Source organism: Anser cygnoides, chromosome 2 (genome assembly GCF_040182565.1).
Source record: "Anser cygnoides isolate HZ-2024a breed goose chromosome 2, Taihu_goose_T2T_genome, whole genome shotgun sequence".
Classification (NCBI taxonomy): domain Eukaryota; kingdom Metazoa; phylum Chordata; class Aves; order Anseriformes; family Anatidae; genus Anser; species Anser cygnoides.
In genome coordinates, this window is record NC_089874.1 from 127,324,045 (window position 1) to 127,344,090 (window position 20,046).

General features: G+C 40.7%; 2 protein-coding genes across 7 annotated transcripts in view; both read right to left on the reverse strand.

The window, feature by feature from the left end:
• TCF24 (transcription factor 24) lies at positions 1-5,969 on the reverse strand. Its single transcript, XM_066993048.1, has 4 exons — positions 5,923-5,969; positions 5,150-5,242; positions 3,636-4,011; positions 1-1,199 (listed from the first exon to the last, which is right to left on the reverse strand). The coding sequence occupies exons 3-4, from the start codon at positions 3,984-3,986 to the stop codon at positions 1,086-1,088; spliced, it is 465 nt and encodes a 154-aa protein (XP_066849149.1). The 5' UTR covers positions 3,987-4,011; positions 5,150-5,242; positions 5,923-5,969; the 3' UTR covers positions 1-1,085.
• PPP1R42 (protein phosphatase 1 regulatory subunit 42) overlaps positions 5,199-20,046 on the reverse strand; it is a 25,451-nt gene continuing 10,603 nt past the window's right edge. Inside the window, exons 6-12 of one of the 6 annotated variants that reach the window (XR_010829709.1) lie at positions 19,749-19,866; positions 18,293-18,421; positions 16,387-16,534; positions 9,577-9,711; positions 8,242-8,476; positions 5,923-6,009; positions 5,199-5,242 (exon numbers count right to left, since the gene is read on the reverse strand). Coding sequence is in view for 3 of the 6 variants with exons in the window: in XM_013172503.3 (XP_013027957.2) it covers positions 16,404-16,534; positions 18,293-18,421; positions 19,749-19,866 (378 nt within the window). In the remaining 3 variants the exon portion in view is untranslated. The other 5 variants (XM_013172503.3, XR_010829710.1, XR_010829711.1 and 2 more) reach the window with 5 other exon arrangements.

Sequence of the window (20,046 nt, forward strand, 5' to 3'; positions counted from 1 at the left end):
AAGTGGTCTTCAGAAAAGTTACTATAAATGTAGAATGTTATTATTAGAAACTACTGGTCCTATGCAATGAGAAACTGAAGTGATACAGATTTTGTAACTCAATAAATAATGTCCAGTGAATAATATTTAATATTTACCTTAACAATAACAATAAATGATATGAAAAGTACAGTGTTTAACAGAACAGATACATTAGGCAGTATTGGTGCATTTCATTTCAATTTTTCTTGCCTAAATATAGAAGATGTTTAAGTGAAAAATGTGCCATGAACAAGCCAACTCTTAGAGCTCATTTACTTGAATGTGTGAACCCCACAAAAAAAGACAAGATAAATGAATCTTGATGTCTTGAACACGCAAGTAATAGTACTGGGGTAACACTTAAAACACATTTTAAACCCTGCCACACACAACACAAATATATGGATTGATACAGGCAGTACTTAATTTATGTAACTACATTTAATCTGCAGAGCAGTTTGTGTTTGCTGTATGTGAAAAATATTTTTCTTCACATTTTTACTTGAAGTGAACATGCACCTACATTTTCAAAGTATAACTACATACACATGACTATCTGAGGGACAAAGCCCTGTCCTGACTGCTGTCTGTGGGATTTTTGCCATTGGCTTCATGGGGTGAAGAAAGTGCACACAGTATTTTCACTGCTATTTCCAGACTTGTTGGCCATTTTCTTTTCAGATCTTGTATTGCACTATACTTAGCCAATATCACATTTCCCCTTCTCCCCCTTTTTTCTGCAGTGTACCTGTTAACTTCCTGTACTGGAGTAGATGAGAATACCTGTTGTTAGCACTATTGCCTCTGTTGCTGTGCTGTGTGTTGGTGCTGCCAGCTACTGCCTTCTCCTGTTCCCCCAGCTCAGATACCAGCAACATCCTCTCTGACAGAAACCAATGATAAGCCACATTAAGTTACTGAGGTATTAATTACATTTCAGAATCAAGTCCTTCTGATCCACAAACAGTACTTCAGGAATTATAGCCTGTAGATGTGATTTTTTTTTTAACTTAAATATATATATATATGGTGTAATAAATAACTTTTTTTAATGAAAAAGGAGATTAGTTTTGTGGATTTGTTGAAGTTTCTCCTTGGTTTGCACTTTCTCCTTGTGCTGAGTGATTCAAAAACTGTCCCGTAGCTCCAATGTACAACCTGGAACGCATTGGCCATTTCTGCAAGACAAGAGACAAGCACAGTGCTGAAATACTTATGACCTTTGCAGTCTGAACGCAATTCTGAGCAAAGCTTTAAACACTGATGGAATCATGATACCAGAAAACAGGAATCTGTTGCTATTCACAGCAACAGTTTGCCTATTGACAAAGAGGTGGTATTTTTTCCACTTACCGGAAAATGTTACTAGGACCTGAGCAATGGAATTGCAGCTTTGGTACTTTCTATGGGAGTGAACAGTGAGGTACAGTTCCTGAAATCCTCACGAACCAACAAACAGTTGTAAGTCAAGCTGGTGAGGCATCGCGCCAGGATTTGTATGGTGCCTTACTCTCACTGCTCTGCTAGTGAGACGAACCAAAGCACTCCCGTTGGTGGTGACAGGGTCACCGCTGGGGTAGCCCAGTGTTTGCACCGCTTGCAGCCCGTGTGCATACACCAACTCGTGCCAGCCTGCCCGCGTAATACAGGCAAGGTTTATTCTTGCCGCTCACACTTCTCAGCAGCCCTGGAAATCACCGTGCAGTCGGTGTTACTTCAGGTGTGTGCCCTTCTGCTGGATGGGAAGGGCTCAGCTCGAGCTCGATACGCTGTGTTGACTACTGGAGCTGGATGTTTGAAAAGATAACGGGTCACACACATGTGATGCAAAGATACCTGAAACAGCCAGCCTGCTCTTCTAAGTACTACTATTTTTTTTTTTTTTTTTAAAAAAGACACTTTTGGGAAATGGCTGGCAGTTTTACTCTGGGTAACAAAGAGGGACATGTCAAATCATTAGAAACACAGTTAAATCCCAAACCTTCTATTTAAAGACACAAAGAAGCAGAACATTCTCACATTGTAAAGACCGTAGGATCTCATTCGGTATTTTTATTTCAAGCTTTGCTTTATGAATTCATCACTAATAAGGCATCTGAGACTTTACCTGGCTTAAAGTCATTAAACGCGTTTCTTGTTTGGTGTACACAAAACCGTACCTGCATATGTTAGTTAACACTTTATATTTAGTCTGCTTGATATAAGTCTGGTCACAGTCCTTACCTGCACTGGCACTCTCATATCCTGCCCTTTGATTTTTTTGAAGCACGTACTGTGATTTATCTGTGACACCTTCATCCCAGCTCCAACTAAAAATTAATTTACTACCCAGAATTTTAGAAAGTTTGGTCAGACTGGTAGGATCTTTAGCAAAACTAACTACAGGTAAGTGACACATAAATAGGATTATCAAAACTAATTTCTAAATGAATCGACTGTTGCTGTATTCCAGTAGCCTGGGAAACGCGCAGCTGGATAATTTAACTGCTTTAATAACTATTTTTAGTGCCAGCAGTAGTCGGCAGCTGTTGAAAAGAGCCGTGAGAGACCCGTGTCCCCTTACCCTGGCCAAGAGAACTCACTGAAGCCAGTGAGAACTTATTTTGAAATACATCACAATGTTTTTTTTTTTCGTAAATTATTGCCATCTTCTGATTTATGTAAAGGTTTTGCTTCCCTAATGAGTCTGCTAATCATTTGAATTGCCTAGGAAGCCTACATTCATGTCACGCTTCTTACAGCGACCAACACTGTGAACAAGGAGCTCTCTGTGAATTAGTCACTTTATAGGAATTAGAAATTACTTCACAAATTAATCTTAATTAAATCATTCTGAATTCATTAGCCTCCTAAAAAAAGACCAGCAGCGCTCTAACTCACTCCCTGAGATCGGAGCCAAAGAAAACACCTCATGGTATTTCAGAGTCGCATTGGTCACTGCGCAATGGATTTGGACACAGTTTCCATCCCCAGGTACTCGTTAACCGCAGATCCCCTTTCATGCCCTCTCTGCATCTCCAGGACTTTTTTTTTTTTGATTGGGGCAAGGGAAATAGCGGCACATGCGAGATGAAGTAAATGCATCAGAAAAACACCTTCACAGAAGGAATTAACTCATGGCCAGTAATTAATGTCACATTTTGTATCTTGGCTGCCTCAGCAGGAGACACAACACAGGCCTGCAGATGCTGCCATGGCTGGGATCACTGCTGGGGCACATCTCACCACCCTGGTGGCCCTACGGTGGCTTCTGATGGGTTTGGTGAGGGTCTCCCAGGCCTCCACATGGGCACTAAGAGGATACTGGCACTCCTCCGCTGCTGCCCCCTCCTTCACCTGCAAGGGATGGGGTCCCACCACGTTTGGGCTTTGACTATATTTGACATTTTTGTGCGAAGTCCCTGAAGCTGGAAGAGAAATGCTCCAGGGTATTTCCACCGGGCCCTTGGCACCTAGGTACGCGGTCATACCACTCGGGCGTACTCAGCTAAGGCAGTCTTTTTTGCGTGTGAATTCTAGCAAAGTAAATCAGCTTGAAATCTTTAGCTTCATCTCAGTATTTTAACACCAATTAACCTCCTCACTGGGGGAAGGCTGCTCCTCAGCCGTCCTACCTTGACTGGGTGGAGGTACCCGTCCCCTCGCAGGGCCCCCAAGCCCTCTCCCGGCGCCTCCTCCTCATCCTGCAGGCTGCGCGTGAGGTGCGCGATGTAGGTGGTGGCCAGGAGGAGCACGTCCAGCTTGGAGAGCTTGGTGTCGGGCGGCACGGAGGGCAGCGTCTTCTGCAGCTCCAGGAAGGCCTGGCGCAGGGTCTGCACCCGGCTGCGCTCCCGCGCCGCGTTGGCAGCCGCGGGTCGCCCGGGGGCCGCCCCGGCTCGCTGCCCCGCGGAGGGCGGCGGGGCCTCGGGCTCCGAGCTGGGGCTGGAGGTCTCCTTGTTGCTCTCAGCTAAGTGCCTACAGTCCATGGGCAGCTTCGCCGGCGGGAGGATCCTGTAAGCAGCAAGAGTGGCCGTAAAGCCAGGGTTCTGCCGGCCGTGGGCTCCCCTCAGTGCTCTGGACCTCGGCACCGGGGCAGAATTGCGGCTCCTCGCCATCCCCAGCCTCAGCCCCATGCAGCTGCCACCGGTGCTCCCCCTGGGCACGGGGCACCCTTCTTTAACCTCATCTTTGCAAATAGACACGGGTTCTGTGTGTATGCACAACAAAATAATTAGCTAAACACAGCTCTCTCCCTGCCCGGAGGAGAAAAAGCACGGAGTGGCACTAAGTCGACCTCACCGTGCTGAAGTGAATGCCTTCCAGAAATAACAATCATCAGAAACCCGAGCGCTGCCAGCTCTAGGATGACTGGGGGTGCCTACAGGCAGGTGTATGAATTTCTTTTTGGCTCACTGTTCATAAAACAGTCCATTTGATGCCACACACAGGCACAGAATCAGACTTAAACCCTTAAACATAAGCCCATAACCCTTAATATTAATATTAGCCCTTAAAAAGTTTAAGTAGTATTATTACACCAAGCTCTTTCTGTCAGTCACTCTTACTCCACAGATCATATGGCTTTTCTGAGAAAAACCAGTGCTGCCACAGTGGTTCCCATTTACAACCAAGTAAAATTAGGCTGTGATTTTTTTTTTAATACATCACTTGTATAATTTGCAGTGTGAGACTGTATATTTTCTGTCAATGGTCTAGCAGGTGATTGGGGCTCCATTAACTGCAGAAAGAAAAATGTTATTTGCCAATGCAAATGGAAATGGAGCCACAGAATGCAGCACCTGTGTTTTAGAGGGGTGAAATTTGGTCCATGAGTCTAAAGGATCAGGAACGGCGTTCACATGTCCTTGCACACCTAACATTACGCAAGATTTTCTGCGCTTGTCAAACCTAAAGTCTTGCAAACTGTATTTTGGCCATTGGGGGGCAAAAGAATCCTTTGAAAACAATGGCAGAAAACCTTTGAGCAAAGCCGGAAATAAGTGCCGAAAAGTCTTTCCCAACTTCCAAAAGACTGTCAGCTCTACCTGTAATACCACTCAAGCTCCTTAAGGAGTTCATTCAGTTCCCCTGTAATACGCGATTCCATCATTCCTCCCCGAAGCGCAGCACTCCGGCGCTAGAATAATACCTGAGGCAGTTGTTCTTCTTCAGGCAAGCCTTCCGAATCCCTCAGGCAGCTCCTGGCTTTCCCCTGTTGGAGAGCTGCTGTTTCCGTGGTGTCCTGGGTAGACAGCAAGGACAAGAACAAGTTTTTAAAGCAGCCAGAGACAATGTAATTTTAAAAGAAATAAATAAAATTGATACACATGAATGTCTAAAATGTGAAGATTTAAGTTTACCAAAATTAGACCTTGACTTTGCGAAGTGTTTCAAGAAAGACAAGGAACCCAGACAAAGACTGTGGTAATTATTATCTATATGAAATAAAACTCATGCAAGTCTACATGAGCTTGTCTTGAATGAGGGCAAAAAAAAAAAAAAGCAGTCCTTAAATTGTCTATTTCCTTTAATTTAAACTTAAAAGAAGGTGATAGCGTATTCTTTCTTGGTATTTTTCCCTCTCAGTCACAGTTGGTTCTGCGTGCATTTTAGTGGCAAAAACATCATCTCCTTTACCACTGCCAAGTCAATATAGTCACGGACAAAAGCAGAAGTCTGTGTTACTGCTGGTTTCATCAACAAGATTTCGTTTGCCATCCCATTGAATCCCTCTGAAGCAAAGAAGTTACTGGAATTACTGGAAAAGTCCGAGTTGCACAAGGACACAGACACATTGGGTCAGCAATACCGAAATGCAGGCTTAAGGCAGGTTTGCATGCAATTTTGATTTCGCCGTGTTGGTGCGTAACCAAATTTACAACTATAATGCACGTGACATGCAGAACACAGAAAAGCATGTACCTAAAAACCGCATCTCCTCGCGCGTCCCTCCGAAGCTGGAGCTTTCCTTGCAGCAGCTTCACATCTACACGGGATGGAGCCCCGGGCCTGAGGAGAAAGAAGCCAAAACTCAGCTGTGGGCACAGGAGGTGCCCCTCAGGTAGCTGCAGCAACACCCAAGGGCCGGGGAGCACCCGAGGGGACGCACACCCGTGCTTCTGCTCCACGGAGCGGGACCCGCACCCCTCCTCAGCCCGAAACCTTGCGGGACCAGGTTCCGCGGCTGACAACTGAGGCAAATAAAAACCCTCCGGGCAGCGACAAATCCCCACCTCGCTCCCTTTCGGATTTTGTGAGGGGAGGTTTGGCTTTTAAGGCACCTCAGCCCCCCCTCCACCCCGCGGAGCTCCACCGGGCCCCGGGCAGCGACCGCCCCTCGCCGGGCGGGGCTCGCCCCTCACGGGCCGCCCGGGGCCGGGGCCGGCCTCGCCTCACGCCCGGGCCAAGGTGGAGCGTGGGGGGCTCTGGGCCCACAGATTCGGGTGATTTTTTGCTTTGCCTCAACCCACTCTTTGAGTTTTCCAGCCCTGCTGCAGCTGTTTCTTCTTCTCTGGCAGAGAAACGAGGCTGTGCCGCCGTACCTCTGCGCTGTATTTCACTTCTGAGGCGCGCAGAAGAGCCATATTTCACGTGTGATTTAGGTACGAAACGGAGACAGTGCCTTGTTTTTCCAGGTACACTTTGCTCCCTTCCCATAAATCACTCTCTGGTGTTACACCTGCGCCTCTGCGTGAGCGCGCCTGGTCTTTCTCTCCAGTCTGTTCCATCACCCCTTCCCATTTCTGGGATAAGGATTTAAAAAGTACGCTTGTCTGCTGATAAGGCGAAGCCTGACTATCGGTACTACTGACTACGGGATTCTGCAGTTACATCAGATGTGTCCTAGTACAGTGTAGCAAAGTACTTTTTATTCTATTTTCTAAATTACTAACAAAGGTGGCTTCTTGATGCTGGAATAGTAACACCCATCCGTGCCTCTCCTGTATGTTGTCAGAAAGATTTTAAAACTGACAAGATAGGACAAAAATTTTCAATTTCATCTCTCCTTCTAAATTCACAGACCAACTTAGTTTAACCTCCAAAAACAGTCTTGATCAAAATTCCTTTTTAAATGGCAATGGTTTTTTTGTGAACATTTTCGTTAACAACCCTAAAACAACCAAAACATCTGAAATGTGCTATATCTTATACCCCTCTTATATCTTATGTGCTATGTCTTATACCCCTCTTATGTCTTATAAGAGGGGTATATCTTATACCCCTCTACAGTTGTCCTCCCTCTACATTTTCCTGTCCATAGCCATGAACACAAGTATGTAAAATTCCCCCAAAATTCAGAGGCACGCTGCAAAATGGAAGCTTAAGTGAGTTCAGCATGCCATTCTCCCAGCTCCCCCAACAAGCAGGCATCCCTTTCCCTCAGTAATAATTTTAAAATACATCTAAAATGTGTGTTGGAACGGCTCCATTCTTGTGTGTGTGTATACGTACATGTTAGAGCATAATATTAAGTTGTTTTTTTTTAAGACAGAAGAACTGAGATGCCACCATAATTCCATTTCATAGCCACACCTATTTGAGGAATTACTTCAAAGCTATTCCATTGCAGCTCACGAGAGAGGTGGCCAGTTTGAGGGGCTCTCCATCAGCTCAGCCCTTCTCAATCTAAGAAATGAGATGAGAACCAGAGGAAACCTGGCTCAAACTTGTCTCTTCGCTAGCAGCCAGGTGAGGAGCGCTGTGAGGAGGGCGAGCTGCGTGGGCAGCGAGCAGGGTAAGGGCTGGCCTTGCTGGGGCTGGAGAAGCGTGAATATTTATGCGTGTAATGACAGCGTGACTGATTGCACTCATGGGGAATTGCAGGCTTAAAATGCAGGGGTTTAGGGCAAGCCTACGAATGGGAATAAGCACGCACGTAAGCAGTTGGGACGTGGCCAACTATTACGGAATACAGAAAGTGAGAGAGAGATTAGATTCAAAGAGACTGAGACCCATTTTGCGATTTCACTGGTGGACGGCTTTGAAAGGGGTTTGCTGTAGCCAGACGGGAGTTGCTGGGCTGAGGGAATCTCTGTGTGAAACCCCGCAGCCTGTGCTGTACAGGGAATAGTTCATGTGGGTCTTATACCTATTGTATGTAATGTGTAATGAACGAAAATCTTAAAGGGAAAGCCAAAACCACTCAGAACCTATGAAAATTAAGTCCCGCTCTAGATCATGTACAGGGCAAAACCCACCCTGAGAAATACTGTAAATCCATTAAAAGTTTTAAATGGGTACCTTGCAAGGCAGAAGGAGATGTAAACGTAAGGATGGAAAGGCTTCCCCAGACAGCATCACGCCCTCGAGGCCAGGAGGTGACTTTCTGATGCTGCGCACTGGGGCAGGGATCCAGCAGCTGTCATTTCAAACACGTTCACCGCAGGTACTAGCACTCGTCTTTGGGAATTGTCTTAACAAGAAGCAACTTTTAAAATTCTGTCTTGCTTGACCTGAATATCACAGATGATGACAGCTAAAAATAGAAGTATCATATGCTCTTAATACTAATTTCAGTAATGGAGTAATAATGACAGTTACACATCAGATCTTTATTCATTGTTTTTTATTTTCTTACTCTGATGCTAAATCACTGGCTAGCTTTAGCAGAAGCAAACCGTTCCTCAGAGTTATAGTACCACCCATTTACTACCTGAGTTTTGGAAATCTGCTTCTTTTCAGACGACGATAAATATTTTGTTACTTAGGAGGGAGAGTGAATACAAGAGTTAAATTTATTTGATTTACATTTACTAAAGGGCAATAAAATATAAATGATAACAATACACCAAATATTGAATGCAAAAAGACAGATCCTGATTTCTTCATGGGGGAAAGTTTCCTTTCTTATTTCAGAGAGGGTCTCAAGCATGAGATGTTGAGCTGACATTCATACAGAGAAACTCTGTTAGGAAAGATTTCATTCCAGGGGCCATTTACAGCCTATGCTTTCCGTATCTGTACATCTGGATTTTCCTATATCTTGAGCTTTCATTTAATTACTCAAACTAGTGCGAAGCAGCCAAACTCAAGTCCCAGCTACTTAAAGCAGAATTCAAAGTCAAATTCATTTGTAATATTCCCAACCTCCAAATTCATCAGTACGGGTATCATTAATGTTGAGCCTTCTTTCCAAACTACTCCACATCATTTACCAGAAAGTGGAAAAATTAAAGTGGTGGAAATTATATTTTACAGATCTTCTGCAGATGTTCTCAAAAATCATGTGCTCCTTTCTTCTTGAGGTATGAGACCATTAGCATGCCTCTGCATAATTATTAAGAGTATCCTACACGGAAAGAACCAGCCTTGTGACCTTACTGAGGTCACAAACCAGGTAAGACACTAGCTAAAAAAAACTCCTTTTTTGAGGAAGTTTAAGGAAAATGCAACTGGTTTAGCCAACCAAGTGCTAATATTTTTACATGCTTATAATATAAAACATTGCTTCTAAATAAATGGGCAGACAACTTGTATTGTGGAATGGTCTTAAAAGGCAGTGTTAAGTTCAACTTCATCTTGTCTGGTTAAAAGATTACAAAGACACAAATTACATATCCAAAGAGATGCCAACACCTTTCTTTTTAAGTTCTGAGGAGAAAAAGAAAAAAAAAGGAAAAAAATCCAATAATGGCCAACTCCTTGCATCCTGTAACTTCTGGCTTTTAGAATTCAGCTGAGTTTTGCCATTGCTTTAGGTTCCTCCTCAACCTACATGAGAGAGATCAGAGAAGACAGATGAGATGTTCATGCCAGATCCACACCAAAGCCACTACAGCTCCTGTCTTTATCAACATGTCTCAGGACCACGCAACAAACTTTCTACAAAGTTTATAATCAGCGTTACCAAAAGCTGCAGATGAAAAATGAACCAAGTATGCTTGGTCTTTACCTGTGGTGAGGATATCAGGTGATGCAGTGAAAGCTCTTTTATTTTTCAATCCCAAACTTGAGGGCAGACGAATCTGAATTGGCATTGTTTGCTGATCTGGGATATTACACGCACCCTTAATACAAAATCGATCAGCTTTTTCCACACGCACACAAAGTGGTGATAGTTAACAATTTTGGCCACATAAATCCGTACCAAATACTGTTAATTTTCAAGTTCCACAAGAAATAAAATCTTACTAATAGTCAAAGCAATTTCTCATATAAATGAAATCAGATAAGACTCGGTCTTTTTTTCCAAAACATTTTACTACAAACTCTGTGTAACTGATTATACCCAACGTTACTGGACATGTAATCAGTGATGAATATGATACTGTAGTATATTAACTCTCTGAGAAAGAAAGATCTTATTGTTCCAAATCTCTTTCTGAATTAAAATATTAGTCTATTGTATGAATCATTTCACAGCTGGCTCTGATTTGTCTTGGTTTCGATGCAGCAATTAATTCTGCTCAGAATTAAGAGAACAGAAAGATACAGTTATTTCTGGAGTCTCTGGTTACAGTGTTATTTGAGATCAAGAGAGATTCAAATACATCTTTTTTTAGCAGTGAACCCTAGAATCCTTCAAGGCCAGGTGACTTAACAAAATAAAAACAGGGTTTTTTTTGTTTGTTTGATTTTTCCAGTCAAAGCAGAATGTATTGGTTACAGCGACGACAATGACCAAAGGGATGTCCCATACCGTGTGGTGTGACGTTCAGCAATAAAAGCTGGGGTAAAGAAGAAGGAAGGGGGGGACACGGGGAGTGATGGCGTTTGTCTCCCCAAGAAACCATTGCATGTGCTGAGCCCTGCTCTCCTGGACGTGGCTGAACACCTGCCTGCCGATGGGAAGCAGCGAATGGATTCCTGGCTCGGCTTTGCTTGCGTGTGAAGCTTTTGCTTTGCCTATTGAACTGGCTTGTCTCATCCCACGAGTTCTCGCACTTTTACCTTCCCCACTCTCTGCCATATCCCACCGGGGAAGTGAGTGAGCAGCTGGGTGGCACGGGGCTGCCTGCGGGGTTAAACCACAACACAACACAGACCTTCCCATGCTGACAGATCATACATCTGAGTCCTCATCCTGAAAAATCAATGGGCACATCTTGAACACCGACTCCATTTACTTGCTGTGGGTTTTTTTCCTTTTGCCCCAATGTCAGAACTGTGGGATTGTGTGGCTTTTATAGCTGTATAACAGGCAGTCCTATCTAGTGCTTTATACCCGTGTATGTTAAGAAATACATGGCATTAAATTAACATAAACCTTGTACTATTTTTGATGTGACATATAAGAAAAATAGGAAATTTTGAAGTTTTTTAGAGATATTTTTGTCATGTGGCCTCCACCCTAGGTTTGCATACACTTCATGCATGTTGGATCAAAATCTGTAAATAGCAGTGTTTGCTAAGCTGTGCGTGTGTTTTACAGATCCCTGCAGACTGATCACAGAGGGTTAAAACCCGAATCAGCTGGCGCTGTTCTTCAGGGCCCTTTAGACTTCTGAATACTGCACATGAAGAGACAGAGAGCAGCCCGTGGGAACAGCAGTAGTTAGCACTACTCAAACACCATTTAGAAGAGGGCTAAGATTTTTTTCTTCTTTCCCTGTGGTTAAAGTCCAAGCCAGGTTTACCCATCTGGAGGTGAATTCGAGGAGGTATACCTGTTACTAAGTGACTTTGAGGGGGTATACCTAGAACCAAGCGGCTTGTGGTTGTAATGCTGTCCTCCAAAACGTAGCGTCTCGTGTTGCTGGATGAGGGCACAATGGTTGCCTTTTTGGACCTACTGCTGCCTGACAAGCTGCGTGTGCCATTTGGTCTTCTGAGGCCTGGGGGTAACGCACCTCCTGCGAGAGGCGGCAGGTGAATGCAAGGAACTGTGCTCCTGCCAGCGTGCCGAGCAGCAGGCACACCCCTCCCGACACCAACGTGCGTGTACGATATCGGGGCTGCCAGACAAGGAGAGGTGTGCGCGGTCCAGCTGGCAATCGGCTCCTCAGGAGATGCGCACTCTCTCTCAGCTGTTGGAGAACGGATTTGTTCTTTTCAAAGGCTCAGTGCGTCTATCACTGCGTGTTCTGCTACTGCATGAAGTGTTCTGTACTGTAAGGATCGTTTTCCTCTTTCCCAGTTCTGGGCACAGCCAGCAGCACAGGGAGCACAGTGGGGGAGCACAGGCATAGGAAAGAATGGCAATTTCCAAATCAGTAGCCTCCAGGCAAGCAGCAGAACTCATGGCCAAAAAGGGAAAGCCTTTTATCTCTGTGATGCGGAATGATGTGGCAGTGCTAGGTACTGCAGGTTTGGCATATATGAAAACTGCTTTTTTGGAATTACCTCTGCTGAAGTTTAAGTTTAGGCAGAAGATAATGGCATTTTATAAAATTTTGCATGTTTTTATTGATATAGTTATCTTTTGCCTTCTAAACATATTAGGAATTACTATGCCAAACCGTAAACATGGATATAGAAACTACCACGAAGGTATGCAATACTGTAACATTAATTTTGGTTCTACAAATGCACTTACACTTACCTTTTCAGATACTACACATCCTCCAGAAAAGGGCAAGCAACCACTAAGTTGACTGAATTGCCCCCTAAAACCTTGCAGGAACCATAGGAACCAGAATCTATGTATACCTGCTCTCCATTCAAATAGTTCTGCCTCAGCAGCACATTTCAGAACTTCACCTCTTCCTCTTTTAACTTCAACTTACCTAGCATTGTGCTGACTCCTCTCACATCCCATCTCATGGCTCTCACATCTCATCAATGGCAAGAAAATTCCTCACATTTCTCTTCCCCAGCCCTCATAATTAATTGCTGATTGATACTTTCTAGACCTCACTAAGAAGATGTTTACATTTTTCCTTCAACACCACCACCAAGGAAAGGCAGTGAGATGGGATGTAGCTGCTGCAAAAGGCACTCCAGGCCTGTTGAAAACATGCTCTCAGCTCTGCCAAAGTGCTTCAGCTGCAATTGCCAAATATTTAACGCACCTAATTCTGAATAGGGTTGGAGTGCTTGCAGGCAATTCAGTGGCTAAATGCAGCTCTAGGATGCAGAGCTAAAATTTCACTTATTTTTATCTTAACTCTGTATTTCCCCTTTTTTTCTGAAGCCAAAGCTGAAGATATTCTTTATTTTTGAGTGTTCAGACGTTTGCTGAAATTGATATTCAGTAAGAGAATGATATTTAAGGTTGCTGGAGGTATCGTTCCCTTCCCTCCCCCAGATAAGAGAACTATACTCTGTAATATGAAATAAATGTATGTTTGGAAGTTATTCTTCGGGTACATGAACATTATAATCTCGGTACCAGCCCTCCCCCCAAAAACTTTGATAAAATAGACCTTAACAATTCTATTTATTATATTGCCAGTTAGGTTTATATAAACTAAAGCCCAGTACACACGTAGAACATGCACGTTCTTACCTGTTATTGGCTATACGTGTAATTGACTCTGTATAGATTTCAGGTCACACAAATCACCTCTAGGCATTTATAAATGTATAATAAATAAAATAAATAAATAAAACAGTGATAAGAGCACCCGCCTGAGAGCTAAGAAGATGTAGAATTATGGAGAAAGAGAACTAACACTGCCACCTACAAAGTTCCTCCCCTTTGAACTAGAACTTGAACTATATGGTATGTACATGGTGGCTCGGAGTGTGGCTTATATGTAGTTGGCACAATCCAGGGGAGGTGTTATATGCTGAATATATCATTTGAATATATTAGCATATTTCCAATTACATACCATACACTGGAGAGACAAAAGGTGACTTTCCCACCAAATTCTGAATTGCAAACCTATTACAATATTTAACTTAATGAACATGGAAGTGTGGGCAGAAACTGCTGGTTACAGTTTAAGCTTACAACATCAGAATTTCAACAACTTCTCTACTCAGGGAAAATTAATAACAGCGTTTCCCATTGGAAGGTATTAGGTATCTTTAAAATAGTTATTTGTTTTCTTTTAATTACTTCCTGCCAATATCTCTAAGTGTTCAAAACTAACTTCTAAAATCCAATATGAAATTGCTATTGTTTTTATATCATCAAAAAAAGAAAGATTAATGACACATTTCAGTAATCCAGTAATAACTGGCTTTTTTCATTGTTCAAGCTCTATGTAATCCTCAGTGGATCTTAGATGTAGGTTAGAAAGGTATTTAATGCCTGTTTTTCAGTTGCCAAGGGTCAAACATCACCTAGCTTTTATAAAGAAAGAGGAAACATCTGTTGAAATAATTTATTTGACTAACACAGAGGGTAGGATTAAAATTCACTGATTTCTTTGCTCTGATACTGAATTTCAATTAAACAATGTAAGCATTTGTTCAGTTTGACAAAATTGCCTTTGCTTTACATGTGGACACGTTTATGCATGTCACTGATTACTGGATCTGACTAGGGAATACCGTGATTTGTGATTACTTCATATCTGCATACACTCTGAGAAAGAATATTCTTGTATTTTGACTTGACTCTTTTTTCCCTAAATATTTTAAAGAATTCGCAAACCTTTCACTAGTTCCCTAGACTCTTCAGTTTCCATGGAATTCCACTAGTAACAAGACTGAAATATGTCTTAAGGTCAGTGATTACACATGGACTTGTGACGTACAGCAACCTTTAGCATCCAAGATAGAAGTCCTGTTTATAACACTAGGTTTTGAAAATAATAAATGCATGTCATCTGACTGTGGGTCCTTACAATCTTTATGTGAATCAAAGCCAAATCTTCAAGCCTAATTGTAAAAATATTTCTTTTTTTATATCACTATTTATATATTTATTTACGTTTGCAAATTAAACAAAAACAGACATTTTATTCCAATCATGGAAGACACAATCTTTGCCTTTCTAGGGTCAGAAGGAATTTCAGCATGGCCAGGACAGTACTCCAGCTTCTTAATAGGTGATTTTTTTTATTTTATTTTTTTTCAAGCAAAGAAGCTCCACAATCGAACAGCTTTTTAGCATAATAGAGTCAGAATGCTTTATGTAAAGGGAGATAGCAGAAGCTTTTTCATTGACGAAAATAACTCAGAGGTGCTGTACAAGCATGTTCCATTCTTTGTTAGGACTAAGGGACATGGTAAGTGAAAAACTTAGTTTTATTCAGCCTGGCTCAAAAGACAAAATGCTAATAAAGATGAAGTGCAGGCTGACAGAACACTTGAGTGCATTAAGCTCATTTTAGCATTGAATTCCTGCAATTCTTGTTTTGAAACCTCCACTGCTACGTACCTTCTCTGCAGCAGGAAAAAAAAAAATAAGAATGGGCACATCTGTGAAGTTCAGTTTCTTTTTAGGACAGAATATATCTATTGCCATATGAATAGCAAAAACAATAATTCTAAAGTGATTTGTAATTCCTTCTCCCTTCTCAAAGGAAAGGCAGATATTTTTAGTCAGAAGAAATCAGTAAGAACAAAAAAAAAAGGAATGGAAAGTGATCAGTTGATAGAGAATAAAATATTGTTATATGTTGCTCAATGAAATTTTCCAACCTACTAATAAATTACAATTTGAACGTAAAATAAAATGCTACGTTCAATAATTTAGATACAAAATAATGGCTCTGTCAGTTGAATTTATTTATTTATTTTACCTACAACGTTGCTTAATTTTTTTTATAATTTTTTTGTTGTTGTTGTTAGCTAGTAGAGCTGATAAATAACAAAAGTTAATATTAATAATACATAATATTAAAAGTCTGGAAGAAGTTGCGTTAGATCCCACGTACCGATCTAAACAGAAACACTAGTACTGCAGGTTACACTGGAAAAACTCTAGGTCCCAAACTGTACATCCCTGTTTGGAGATTTTATTCCCACAGTTGCATGAGAGCTCACGAGGATGCTTGTATTCCTTGAATAAGGAATACATATGCTAAACTCCAAATTGTTTAAGCTCATCTAATGTCTGAATGTCTGTAAGGCACAGACATCAGATTTCCTCTCTTGATTATCTTGATGGTCTTAAGCTGATGCTACAGGAAAACACCAATCAAGTACATAATACACTGGAACATGTCCATTAGAAATAAGCTACAATAATGAAAAGCAATGGCTTCTCCTTCGGCATTTTACTACGTGCACGGTATCAGCCTTCACCAGTGTTGCTGACAGTAACTGTACTTCCAAGAATTAACATCTACGTTATTTTACCTTTGTTGAAGATGACAATCAAATTTATATGACAAACTAGTAACACTGGCGTAAGGTTATTACCATCACCTACTCTGCTGATTTATAACCAGACGCTGAAATCTATTTATCCCGTCTTTTACAAAACAAAGACAACAAACGTGACATCATTAAAAAAAAAAAAAATTCAGATGAATTTCCAACTGACTCAGCACGAACTGTACAAGCAATCACCAAAAGCACTGCAAGGTAGATATCTGAGGAACATACCTGAGTTTTCCTCTGATTTACTTTTTTTCCATGGTTCTTGGCAGAGGTTCTCGTCCGTGCATCTCGGACAGAATTAAAAAATTTGGTTTTTGTTTCAGAGATGGACTGTAGTAAAAGGGAAGAATAGGATACAGTGTTTCAAAGCCAGCTGCAGAAACCAAAGAAAAAAGAATGAATTCAGTATTCCAGGTCAATTTTAATATTCAGTAGGATTGGTCACAGGTTCCAATACATCTTATTACATTAAACAGAACAATAAAACTTAGAGTACAGTGCCTCAAATTTGAAAACTGAGAACAGAACAAACAGTTTATATGAAACTATAGGAAGTGCTGCAAACATTGATGAAGTTTAATATTAAAGCAGATATTCAGTCAGTTAGAGTTTTGTAAAAGTGAGTTTACTTCTCATCATTTCTCTTTAATCTTATCTAATAATAACCAGAAGTAATTGCAGTTAAATAACAGTCATTAAAATATTACATTGCAAACACAAAATAGTCTTTTATCTTTTAACACTGATACAACTGATTTATGCTTTACTGCCTGTAAAATAATTATTTACTCTGATGAGAGATTATAAAAGCAAAAACCAAAATAAAAGCCTTCTGACTTTCACTGCATTATAAGCCCCATGGGTGTGAACCCATCTTAGCAGATGAAAAGAATAATACAGATCACTAGGTCATCAGGTAAAGCAGAATAGTTTTATCCAACAGATCCAAGAAATGGAGATAAATAGTAAACAGTTACCTAAATCAGAATTCCTACAAGTTAAATGTCTTTAGTCTCACAAAAAGAACAACAACAACGAGAGAATTCACACAGTGCTTTTTCAGTTACCATAAAATGACTAGCATGAACACGAACAGCATTATCTCAAAGGGAGTAACTTCAACGACAGCACCTCCTCATATTCAGAAGACAGAATATTACTTTCAGAACCACTGTGGTTCACATACAGCTTCCAAACATTGAGCAGACTGCAGCTTTCTTGGGTCTCAGACTGACAGGCTGAGTGCTTTTCACTCCATGTCTTCAAAAGGAACTGATCTTCATGAGATTTCATGAAATAATAATTTGAGATGATGTGGTTACAATGAACGTGCTCTCTCCTGCAAATTACATATTGCAGTTTATCTTGGGAAAACTAGAGTGTAACTGTCACCAATTTTATTTTATAAGTATGGTTATTCAGATAATTTTGAGTAATTTGAAGTCTAACGTCTGTTTCCAGATCCTGCAAGACGGCAAGACATGCTGTTAAATCATGTGTGTTTTAATCTGCAGTTAACTCAATTACAACAACAACCTCCCACCAATTTTTTAAAGATCCTAAATTTTACTTCAGGTGTTGTTTGCATTTCAAAGCTAATTTGTTTTCCCACTTCAGGAACCTGCTGCCCATTCTTTTAGGTTTAAAGCTTTTTTTCTCCAATATTTCTTTTTCCCAAGTTTAAAACTTATTTCTGCTAGCCATGTATCTTGTAAACGTCTTTCATAGGATTGGCAATATAAACCGATGAAATTAGTATCAACAAAGAGTCTTAAAAAGTCTGATGTATTTTATACATATTCATTCCAGAATGCCCCCTTCCCCCCCCTTATTTTTTTTAATAGATATGGAAAGCAGTATCATGGGTATATGGGTATTTACAGACATTCAAAACATACGTGCTACTCCTTTCCATAATTCTGGGAGGCTGCGGTGGTGAACCAAAAAAAACCACAAACTAGCACTAAAATTAAATTTTACATTGGAAAAATCCAATTTCTATTCATGTGTTTTGGTCTTACCACCAGTGAAAGTCTCATTTCTAGCATATTTACTGTTAGCTGCTATTTTAGAGTTTCTATAATATTGCAAAGTATTGCAAAGTCATGAAGTAAGTGATTAGTTTGCTTACAAAAACGTTGATAGTCTGCAGGTTCATTTGTCATTCTTCCTCTGTTTTTTTTCCTGGCAGCTTTGGAGGCTTTCCAATTCATTAGGAACTGTCTTTCCATTTCTTTAATTTCTTTCCCATCAAGGGATTCTGTCAAAGGGAAGAGAACATTTTCTGTGATACCAGAGGTTAACAAACAGGCTGAACAAAACTGTATGCAATTTGTATTTGCTCTCTTCAAATCTTTTTGCTCTTTTTAGTCTTTCGGTAAAAAAAAATAATAATAATAAAAGCCAGTGATACATTACAGCTTGATACTCACATTTTAATCAGCTGCAAGACTGAGTTGACAAGTCTTAACTACAAAAGAAATGACCTATTATTTTTATAACTTTCAAGGGAAATATATATATTTATATTCAGTAAAGTTCTGAAGAAACAGCATGATCTTACACAAGATATATCCAGAAATTCAGGATATGAGCAAGCCTGTGTAGCTTGGTAATGAAGGAATCCTACTGATCACAAAGACAGACAGATTTGTCTCTTTAAGATTAACTTTACTCACTTTGATGCCATGAGGCTTACGTTCTACATTGCCTTGGTTGCATCTGCATTTTTGAGTCAGACCAAATGAGATAGATACCTCATTTGGACACAGATGTAGATTGCATTAGAACTCTCGTAAGACCCTGTTATTTTTATTGTGCAAATAGGCTTTTCCTTTCTGTTAATAGCCAATGCTTTGTACTCTCAGAAAAAAAAAAAGAAAAACAAATTCTGTAATTACTGCTTCTAAGATAAGTGCCCCCTCTATCCAAAAAAGTAAAAAGTGAGCACATATTTTTTGACTTTTTTCTACAGTATGAATACTTGCATACAGAGTACTAAGTTGCTTCCTTTTATGCTCAAATTGTCTGCATCACAGATAATAAGCTGCATCAAATAAACTGCTAAAATAAACTGCATCACAGGAAGGTTAAGATACATTTGAAACATAAGTGTTAAAAGCTGTTACGGTGAAGGACAAATGGTATATAGCGGGAATTCGAACGCAGTAAGGTATGAACTGTACAACTGTCACCGTACAACTAAAACACCTACGCAACTCCTACAGGCTGACAGAGGGGTAGGCTAAACTTATCTTTGAAAAATCAGTTTCACATCTGGAATATGAACACAAAAAAAAAATCGTTCCGTTTTATAACAATCTCACTAATCACCTATTACTAAAACTAATGTTTACTACGGCTATGAGCAAAAGCTGAGTAATAAACTTTGTGCAGCTGATGACATGAACAGTTTTAGCTACATTACTTGTATGTAAAGTAAAAATTTATCATTTGATGTAAGTATGTATGACAGTATGTTTACATACACAGTGCAATTCAAGAACGGACAACATGTCAGTTATTTTCTATAACAGTACAGGTTATGAGTGGTTTTTTGGGTTGGCTGTTGGTTTTATTTTTTTTACCTAAAGTTTGAGACTGTACAACAACCCTGTCCCTGTACTTCGGCTTGTGGCAGATGGGGTTTCCTGTAAGATCCATTCTGCGTAGCTTTGGCCATTTGTTTAATACAGCCTCCAAATCCTGCAGTTAATACAAGAACAGAACACTGTGATTATTTTCCCCTCTCCAGCGTAGAGTTCAATAGTAACGTAAATTGTTCAGTCAAGCCCAAATCCTGCACACAGAAGTAAATTCACTGAGACTATTCACGTACTTTAATTAAGAATGTGCATTTTCAAATAGAGTGGGGTATAGCATTCC